The 10,013-nt window shown below is 40.5% G+C and overlaps 1 protein-coding gene across 1 annotated transcript; it reads left to right on the top strand.

Moving 5' to 3' along the window:
- Positions 1-1,213: 1,213 nt before the first annotated feature.
- POMP (proteasome maturation protein) lies at positions 1,214-9,709 on the top strand. Its single transcript, XM_075490823.1, has 6 exons — positions 1,214-1,337; positions 2,890-2,987; positions 3,859-3,919; positions 6,123-6,224; positions 7,726-7,819; positions 9,491-9,709. Exons 1-6 carry the CDS (start codon positions 1,335-1,337, stop codon positions 9,556-9,558), a joined length of 426 nt encoding a protein of 141 aa, XP_075346938.1. The 5' UTR covers positions 1,214-1,334; the 3' UTR covers positions 9,559-9,709.
- The last annotated feature ends 304 nt before the right edge of the window (positions 9,710-10,013 follow it).

Below are 10,013 nucleotides of genomic sequence, written 5' to 3'. Positions count from 1 at the left end.
CACAATATCCAAGTACCCATTATAAGATCAGAGAAACCTTTGTGGTACCCGTTTTCCTAAAAATGATTTAAAAATCCCAGTCCTCCATTCTCATTCTTTTGAAGTCTTTGCTTTAAGCCTGAATACAAAGGGCCAGAAGTTTGGTTGAGAATGTTTTTTTTTTAAGTGGTGAACTGATTTTGCCCAAGAAAAAGGAAACAGAGTATAAAGCATACAAATTTTTCAGTAATTTTTTCCAAAGCCGAGTATGCCATTAAAACATATATAAATTTCCCATTTAAATATTGCTTTTTGTGCAAGATGTGGTATTTAATTGTCACATATGAAATTTGTCGCACCAGGGCAATTTGGGGCAAAATCTTAGAAGGGCTGAATAAGCTACAGGTCTCAGAAGAACTATGTGAAATACATACACCAAACACACAGCTGGAGCTATGCATCGAAATCTGTGGAAAACTTTATGACTGTCAGAAAGTCTTACGAGTTCTTTAATTGCAAGCTAATACTAATTCTGTTACCATACCGTTATTGTGGCTATTAATACCTGCCTACTAACATAGCAGCTTTTATCCACCATTCTCAAAACTCATTTCCAAAGATTAACCTGCTGCAGGCCTGTCCCTGTCGGTCACTGACAGAAGATCAGGGCCCTGCAGGCTGCCCAAGGTCCCTGGTAGAGCAGTGCACCCTCACACCTCTTGTTCGCACAGAGCTGCCCAGGGAAGGCTCCATGGCTGGCCTAGCGCCCGAGGCCGTGTGTACCTCAGGATGCATCGCTGCCACGTTTCCCTACCTCAGGCTCTCAGCGCTGTGATGCTGTTGGGGTCACCCAAGCTCTCTGCTTTTGCCGCCTGTGCCCCACTGGGAGATGATGGGTTTGACCAAGAAAAGCACCCCCCACCCGACACCACAACATGGCCACCCCAGCCTACTGTGGGAAGCCGTTGGTCAACTCCAGCTCCCGCTTGGGGCCAGGGTGGTACCAAAGCAGCTGGGTTTCACCGCCATGTGGGAACAGTGCGGTCAGTCTACGAGCAACAGCCCGGGAAGCAGGCAAGCCCTGGCCAAGGAGGGCACAGGGCCGGAGAGCAGCCCCGGCCCCCCAGACCTCCTCAGGGCAGGGCAGCGGCCACCAACCACCGCCCCTCAGGCCAGCCGCGGCCCCGCCCCCTGCGAGGGCCCGCCCCCCGCGCGGCCCCGCCCCTCCCCGCGCGGCCAGGGCGGGGGGGCCGCTGCTCGCTCCTTGCGTCTGACGCAGCGCGCTAGGGACGGAGCGGAAGTGAGGAGGAGGAGGTGGTGGCGGCGGCGGAAGTGGCTGCGCGTGTGAGGCCAAGATGGTGAGTGCGGGCTGGCGGGCGGCGCCGGGCGGGGGTCGTTCTTGCGCCGGAGCGGGCCGACACGCGTGCGCCTGTCTGCCTCGCTCCCCTGCTCGGCCGTTGGGGTCCCCGGGGGTGGCGGCCGCTGGGCGAGGGGCGCTGGGGTCGTGCTGAGTCATGGGGGTCCGGCGCGGCCATGGCGGGCGCTCGTGCTGCCGGGTCGGGGGCCCTCACCGGGTCGGGGGCGTCCCTCGTCCCCCCCCGCCCTGCGCGGGACGGTCTCCGCTAGGCATCGTCGTGGGCGCTCGGAGCCGGGAGGGCGCGAAGGGTGCGCGGCGGCGGTTAAAGCCCTTCTGGGAGCGGGGTGGGACGGGGAGGCCGAGAGCCCCGGTAATCCCCAGCCTCCCGGAGCCAGGGGCTTCCTGCGCCGCAGGCAGCGCGGCAGCTTTCGCGGAGGGAGGTCGTGCCTCTAGCCTTTGTGGTGGGTAGCAGCGGTGTGACCAGCGAAGACGGACTGGGCGCTGGCGTGACTTGGGAGCGTTACTTTTTGGGAGTGTTTCATGGTTTTCTCCTTACATTTGACTTTCACTTTGATCTTCCCTCTGGCCACATCTTCCAGGTAATGTATCTCTTTAATGCTTTCACTTGCAGCAATCTCGGAAAGGTCTGGTCAGTGTGGAGTACATTAGTTGGTAGATGCTTTATATGCATGTAATAACAGGTATTTTAGGGTTTTCTAATACCTGTTAGGTTATTGACAGTTAACACGTTAGTACAAAAGACCTTCACTGTAAACACGAATTTTCTGTTGGATCTGACAGTGCTGCTGGAGGAAACTCCTGCACTGAACAGCTCATCACTGTCACCTTCCAGAGATTATTGCTGTCACCTTCCAGAATTTATTATACATTAACCTATTGGTGGAGGAGTTTGTATGAACAATCCTAAAATCACTTCAATAAAATCGGGCAGGTTAGCATGAAATTAGTGGTCTGTGTTAGAGATGGCTTTACTTAGTGAGTCTGTGGAGGTGTGTTTTTCTGGTCTTCTGCTCCAAGTTACTGTTTTTCCTTTGCTCTTTCAGTTAACTAGCATACTAGACCACTTGAATACACCACGTCCTCTTCATGCTAGCCTTAAACCATTGATAAAATCAATTTGATCTTACTTGATTGTGTCTGTATTGAAGTAAATGAAGGAGTGCTCAGACATGTTCCTTTCTGTCCTGTCAGCTGAGCATGACCTGCCTTCTTCCTTTCCATCCCTGCAGCCCAGGGTGGGAATGAACAAGGGGTAATTGCGAGTTTAGCTGTTTCAGCCAGATCCAAAAAATGTGTTATCAGTACCTTTGACTGTCATCAGACTCTCTGAAAGAATTCTAATTAGTGTGGGGTTTGTGTTTTGGTGGTGATGTGTTTTGTTTTTTTTTTTTTTTTAAAGATACTCTAAAGTCTAGGGCTTGTACACAGTAGGTTAAGGAGTCTTTGAGCACTTTCTTTCATTTGCCAGGCCTAATGGCCCATACGAAAGGGGTCTGGTTCTGTTAAAGTAATCATCACTTTTTGTATTCCAGAATTCCAGAGGCACTTCTTATCTGTTGAAAGATAGTATCCCAATTACTGAATTTTCAGCTTCAGGACCATTTGAAGGTCATGATCTTCTTCGTAGAGGGTATGCTTTACATCTTCTTGTTGAATTGTGCCATAGCCAGTGTTGAACTTCAGATACAGGAAGAAAGTGTGTGTTAAATGTTGCCTTTTTAAAGAAGGTTCTTGGAAGGTGTATTGCAAAAGCTGTAGTCTAAAGTGCATGTATTTAATCAGATTGTCTTTCAAGCGTGAATTTTTTGTGAAATATCACTTCAAGAAATAGGTAACATTAATGGACTTTTACCTGTGTAATACTGCTATTTAGAAAAGAGATGACAAAGTATTAATAATTATGAAATATATGCTAGTTTTGATATGCATGTATATGAGTGTGCTGTAGCACTGTAGGAAATGGTTAATTTCAGCATTGGTACAAAAAGTAGAGTTAATATAGTAAAAATAGTGGTTTTGAGTTTTGCCATTTTACGTGAATGCAAAGCTATGTACGTGTCTTGGATAATGAATCTAGAATAAGTTCATGGAGTTTAAAATGTGGGTAACACAACTATGAGTTGGGGGTATGTACAGTATTCAGTTGCAAAAGCTTGGAGACTTCTAAAATCAGATACCGTGTAGCTTGGACATAATTAAACCTATGATGTTTTCATTTATTGATATTTTTCTCTATTTCTGAAAGGGAGTCCAGGAAGAAAAGCTGTCATTCTGTTTTGTCATAGAGAAAAAAGGATGCCTGAAATAAATTCTTTTTCTTCTGGTAGTGCTGTAGTTAGATGTCTTATTTGCTGCTTCACTATTAAGCTTTGTTCTTTCAAACTGTGCTAATTATGTGTCTCTGTGGGTTGATGCTTGTATCTGAGATTAGTTTTGGAAAGCAACTTAAAAAATGATATCCCGATTAATTTGAAGTTCAATTTTTTAACGTGTATTTCTAGCTTTACAAGTGTGAAAAATGAATTGCTGCCCAGCCATCCACTGGAGTTGTCAGAAAAAAATGTAAGTATAACATCAAATGTAGCCATCTTCACTCTTAACTAATTATGAAGTTTAAATTAACAGTGTGGTTACCTGGACTGCTTTGTGCGGTAACAAGTAATAAGCAGGGTCTTTCCTTTAACAGAGTAAAGGTTTTCAACAATAGTAACATTTTATTTAAACAAATAACATTGTTGGCAAATTTGTTTAATGTTAACCTCCCACTTGTGACTCTCTCCACTTCTAGTATGTAAGCGGGCTTCCAAGTAGGGATTTGCTTAGTAAGGTTTAGTCATCTAAAAGTTATTAAGCTAGTTGTATATGTAGCCTCTATAGTTAGGTGAGGGGCACACCTGTCAGTTCTGGAAGGCTGATCCTCCCATTTTGTCTGTAGGTTTACCCTATATCTTCATTTTCAAACTTTCAGTCTGTGAATGCACAAATACTTTTCATTAAATTACTTGAGCCCATCTAGAAATTTTACACATACAGTTTGTTGTAAGCGTATGCAATCTTGTCCGGCTTAGTCATTGCTCGTGGACCACTTAGGAGTGGTCTGTGGACCATAGGTTGAAGGTAAAGGGAGACTAGACTGACAGCCTTGGCTAAATAGCTCGTTGAACTGAATCTTGTCTCTGGTGCCTGTTTTGTCAGCGCAGAAGATTTAATGTAATAAAATGTCCTGAAGCAAAGGCAGTATTCGGATATAATGTTCCAAATTGCTAAGCTAATCAGCATGATGAGGTCTGAATGTAGTGTCTAATGTATTCTAATTCTAACCAGTGCTAGTGTTGTCTTGAGTTAAAAGGATGATGCTAATGGGACAGCCACTTCCTGAGCTTATTTATAAATACTGTAAATGTTTCAGAGCTATTTGTCAATTGATTTTTTTTTTTTACAACTGCTTGCTATAACTTAGTTTTTAACTCTGTTCTTGCTGTATAAGACCTGCATAATTAAAAGATTACATGCTAGAGAGAAAAAAATGCACAGAAATAATTAAAAGTGTGATCCCCTAAGAAGTATGTGAAACTTTAAAATTGTTTTTTCCACATATTGTTTGGTTAGTTTTTCTGTAAGTTTATGGCTGATTTATCTAAGAATTATTTTCATGTACACTTGAATGGGAAAATACTTATCTTAACCTGAGATAGTTATGGTTGTTTTTACTGCTGTAAATGGTAGGTTATTCAGCACTAGTAGAAACCAAATCTTTCTGCTACCCACATAAGTACCCCTACCTTTATAAAATAAAAGAAATGGAAAAAATAATGCGACCAGAATTGTAAGTTTGGGATGCGGCATATAAATAGTATTTTCTGCTAACTTTTGAAGAGCATTTAATATCTGTTGTTATGAAGAAGATGCATGTTATGCCTTTGACTTGTATTTTCCTGTTGGTTTTTGAGATCTCTTTGCATAAACGGGATGATATTCCCCTACTAGTAGACTTTTGTCATGGTGATTGAGTACAGGTTTTACAAGAAGAGATTTGTATTTTTTGTTTTACTTTACAATATTGTATTGTGTCAACATTACAGCCATGTAGTCACTACTATAAAAGCCAGATTTGAGACTGGATTACTCAAGCTTAAGTTTAACATTAAGCTTAAGTTACTTCTGTGTACTTCAGTATTCGTGAGCCAGCACCTTTTTATTAAAAGAATCCTCTCCTAAATAGATTTGCTTTGTCTTACCGACCAGTTTTGGAGCGGTTGGTAAAATTATGAGCGTTCTTTTGCTTTTTGGAGTCATACGGAGTATATGTGGTGCTCTGTCTTCCTACTTGATCAGAAAAGAAGTATTTCAAGTGTTTTCAAGTAGAGTCTTTGATGGCGAACAATAACATCAATTGTGGCTTTGAAGTTTGTGTTCTTACTTTAAACCAGACTTAGCTTCCAATTCGTGCTGACAATATTGTAGTAAAGTAGTGCAAAACTACACCACTTGGTGGTGTTACATGTCCTGATTGTCAAAAATAACAAAATAAAATTGTTACTAGTGATTTGTAATAAAATCCAGCAAAAAGCAATTTCAGTTTCATAAAACAAATATTACTGCATCACTGTCTTTTGTGTACATTTGAGGCATACGACGGAATCACTGGATTTTTACATATAAATTTAACAAGCATGTTCATTTAAGTAGGATGTCAGAAATGTCTTTTATGGCTGTACTTGAAAGTAACTTTTCCTAAAATAAAAATCAATGTTGTTTGTGATAGTTCCAGTTAAATCAAGATAAAACGAACTTTGCCACCCTGAGAAACATTCAAGGACTCCATGCACCTTTAAAGCTGCAGATGGAATTCAGAGCAGTGAAACAGGTAGGCATTTTTATCCAACTGGTATAACTTAAATCACTTGAAAAATTTTTATCTCAGAACATGCTTTCAGAGACATCTTTCTTTGTTGAATTACCTTATGTTTCCAAAATAAATTCTTTCACTGGACTGTTTTATTAAAACCAACCCAATTAATAGTTTCCAGAACAGTCAATATGCTAAAGCCTTTCAGCTGCTGTTCTTTTATTGGTTACTTAGTGAAGTGGTAACTGCTCTAGCTTTTCTGTGGACTAGCTTTCTGTAAGCCTTTGGAGAAAAGCAGGAGGAATTGAGTATTAATTCCTAAAATTAATACTCTCCTCTGTAGAAAGTATGACCATCATGGGAAGGAATCTGTGCATCTGTAGGGCAAAGAGACTTAGGGATCTGAAACAGGTAGTGATTTGGGAGTGGATATAGAGGTAACGTGAAACCTGAAGCAGAGAATTTGCTATGTGCTTATTATTGTTCCGCAGCTTTTCTTGAAAGATCAGAGGAGGTCTACAGGGAGTTAAGTTCAGAGGTTTTAACTCTTAATTGGGAAGCTGAGTCTATTTCCTTTTCCTTATCACCTAGGATGGAGAGTAACTGGAGGAAGGCTGACTTTGTCCCTTAGGAAACATGGAAAGCTCATTGGTCCTAGTAAACTTCTAGGCTTTTAGTAAACTCATGACAAAACATGATGATTTTACGGTTGTAAAATATGTTTGTAGTATAACTGAAGTATCACTACTGGTAGTGAATGCAGTTGTAAGTACAGATATGCCATTCTCAGAATATTTAGGATCTGAATGCTCTGTGTACCACTTGAAATTTTTTTGTAATACTGTGGGTGAAGGGTACAGAAGAGAGTGTTGAAAGTAACTGGGAGTGGACTTGAAACTTAAGAATTGGTGGGGATCAGAGAAATAATTATGATTTCGTTTAATTGCAAGGAGGATTATGTTTAGATGTGAAAATCAATATAGCTCTTCCACTTACATTGCTGACTTGTGTCAGAGATGTAGGAAACTTAGAATGTGGTTTCCAAACACTGCATTGACATATACATAGTATATACATATACTATAGTATATACATCTACTAGTATAATACATGTATAGTATATACATAGTATATGTCAATCATCCAATACTGACCTCAGGGTGTTGATGTATTTGTTGCAGTGAGCCTCCCCAGCTTTATGTGATAACAGAGGAGAAAAAAAAACCCTACTTTTTTTTTTTTTACCTACACTATTTGCTGTAGTAGCTACACTGTAGTGAAAGCTCCAAATCTAGTGAAAGGCTGTTCTTTTCAAAACAGAGAGATAAACAATAGAGGATGGTGGTGTTAGGTAGGTTTTGCTATGTGTGCCATTAGTTCTCTTATTTCTTTGTTGTTTTTGAAGGAAGAAGTGACTTTGCCTGTCACTTTTCTCAGTCACTTCCGACTAAAAAATCCAAATATAAACCTCCTCAATTTCAGACTTGCAGAAACTTGAACTCTTGTTGTCTTTTTACAGGTCCAGCGTCTCCCATTTCTTCACAGCTCAAACATAGCACTGGATACTCTGAGGGGAAATGATGAGTGCATTGGTTTTGAGGATATCCTTAATGGTAAATACATTCTGTTTTGAATGTTGTCAAACATTTAAAGGTAAAATTTGGGAACTGTGAAGTTCTTTGCCTCTACAGAATAAGAGAATTAAATGCACAAAATACAAAGAAAAAATTGAATTCCTAAAGGCAGTGAAGCACTAGGGGAAGGAAAAATAAATGTGGTTCAGCTGCTAGTTGTGTGGAGATTACTCTGAAATACTGAGTAATCCAGTATTTGCTTGTAGGCTGGGTTTCTAAAGGAGTACCAGATTATGCACTTATGTTGTATGCCTGTTTCCTCAGAAACTTTTGAACTACTTGTGCAGATTTTGACAGGTGGAGGTTACAAAGATGGAAAGTTTTTATAAGTTCTGTAATTAGAAAGAAAGAAAGGCTAGAGGAGAGATACTGAACTAATGAACCAGAGATGTGGCAGGGGGAAGGCTCCCTCAAATTAACTCAACAGTTTGCAGCTGTGTGGTGGGCTACTGACTGACAGTTAGTATGTGTGGAATAGAATAAACCTGGAAAAATATTTTTACAAAAATATTTCTTTCTAGCTGGTAGTTAAGGGCATGGAAGGAGGCAGAGGGTATTTTGAGGTGGGATTGGAGAATGGAAAGAACCAGGGAGATAGGAAACTAGAAATAATGGAGGGGTAAGTGGGAATTTAGAGGCATGAGGTAAATGTGGGATTATTTTCTGGGATGGATTTAAAGGGAGCAAAGGAAGGAATCTTAGGTTATTGTGGCTCAGGGTGTAGAGCAATGTCAAACATAATTTATAGGAATTTGGTTATTTACCATTGCTTACAACAAGCTGTTATGTATTTATAGAGTGCTAAGGAGTGAGTGGGTTAAAAGTGTTTTTGGTAAGGTTCTATTTATCAGCTGGGGCTGGATTAGATAATATTGGTGTCTCTGGAGGAATCAAAGGCATTAATATGCCTTATTTATGGAAGGAAGACACTCTGATACACCCATAAAGAAAGGTGTATTTCTTCCAAAGTGCAGTCGCAACCTTTTTTCTGGCCTTGTTTATTTTTATTTTTTTGTATGGAAACGAAGTTCCTAGTGTTAGTATTGGTATCTCTTGTGTCCTCTGCACATTCCTTGATAACCTTTGAGTACAGTGGCTAATGTCAACCATACTTTACAGAATGGAGGAAATCTGCGACATACTTAAGCGCATAGAATTTCTGTGAAACTAGGCAGTTAGGTGGAGAAGAGAAACCATGAGTATGTCCCAACTAACAGAAGGGCTGGAGTGTGAGCTCCTGTTGTGCAGAGAAGTTGCATTGGTAAGAGATGTGGGGCACCTATGAGGAAAAGCTTCAGTAGACTTGAGTTTTCTTAAACACAAAACTCAATCAGCCTTGAGATTTAGGCTATAGGAGACTGTGCTTATGTAAACTGGTTGGTTTTACTTGAAGAGTGTGTGTGTGTGTGTCATTATGAAACACTGTTTCACTATAGATGTATTTGTTATCTGATGATTGCTTTGGATAGGGACTTACGAGTTACAGACCTGCATTGTGCAACACTGTCAAAAATCAGTCCAGTAACTGTTGCACTAAGCATTAGAATGAAGAAGAAGGGGGGAAAAAAAATATGGTCACATTCATAGTAACTGTTGGTCTTTATAGCTTGGTAAAAACCTCATGCTGTTGACTTTTTTTTTTCTTCCCAGATCCTTCACAGAGTGAAGTTATGGGAGAGCCACACATGATGATGGAATACAAGCTCGGTTTATTGTAACAAAATATACTCCACAAACATGTTTTGCGCGTCTTTATTCTGCAGATCTAAATTCATAATACTAAATTGACACTCACAGTGTTAAGCAGTCCTACAGTTATCATTTGCCTTCCTTGATGAAAAGGCACATTAAATGTTTAAAGTCTATAAATTGTTCTGTGCTTGTTGTCAATTATATAAATGTCCTGTAACTAGGTAGTTTAAATAATGTCTCTTCATACACTGCTCAGGACAATAGCTTCTTAACTATGGAAATGCTATATATGTATACAAGAAATCCAAAAGTACCCTTGCATTTTAAAACTGATTACTGTAGGTAAATGCATTTAATGGATGTTCTTGCAGAATAACTTTTTAAGGGGGAAAAGAAGGTATTTTCCACTGAGTAACTCTTTGTTCATGAAAATTTCCATACACTTTTTAAACTATTGAATAAAAGTTTGCTATAAATGCTG

The sequence above is a fragment of the Mycteria americana genome, chromosome 1, assembly GCF_035582795.1.
Source record: "Mycteria americana isolate JAX WOST 10 ecotype Jacksonville Zoo and Gardens chromosome 1, USCA_MyAme_1.0, whole genome shotgun sequence".
Lineage (NCBI taxonomy): Eukaryota > Metazoa > Chordata > Aves > Ciconiiformes > Ciconiidae > Mycteria > Mycteria americana.
The sequence above is the reverse complement of the archived record's forward strand: the minus strand, read 5'-3'. Positions and strand labels throughout refer to the sequence as shown.

Coding starts and splice junctions, on each gene's coding strand:
- POMP (XM_075490823.1), top strand. Junction 2,988..3,858: donor CATGATCTTCTTCGTAGAGG/GTATGCTTTACA, acceptor GTGTATTTCTAG/CTTTACAAGTGTGAAAAATG. Junction 3,920..6,122: donor TGGAGTTGTCAGAAAAAAAT/GTAAGTATAACA, acceptor TGTTTGTGATAG/TTCCAGTTAAATCAAGATAA.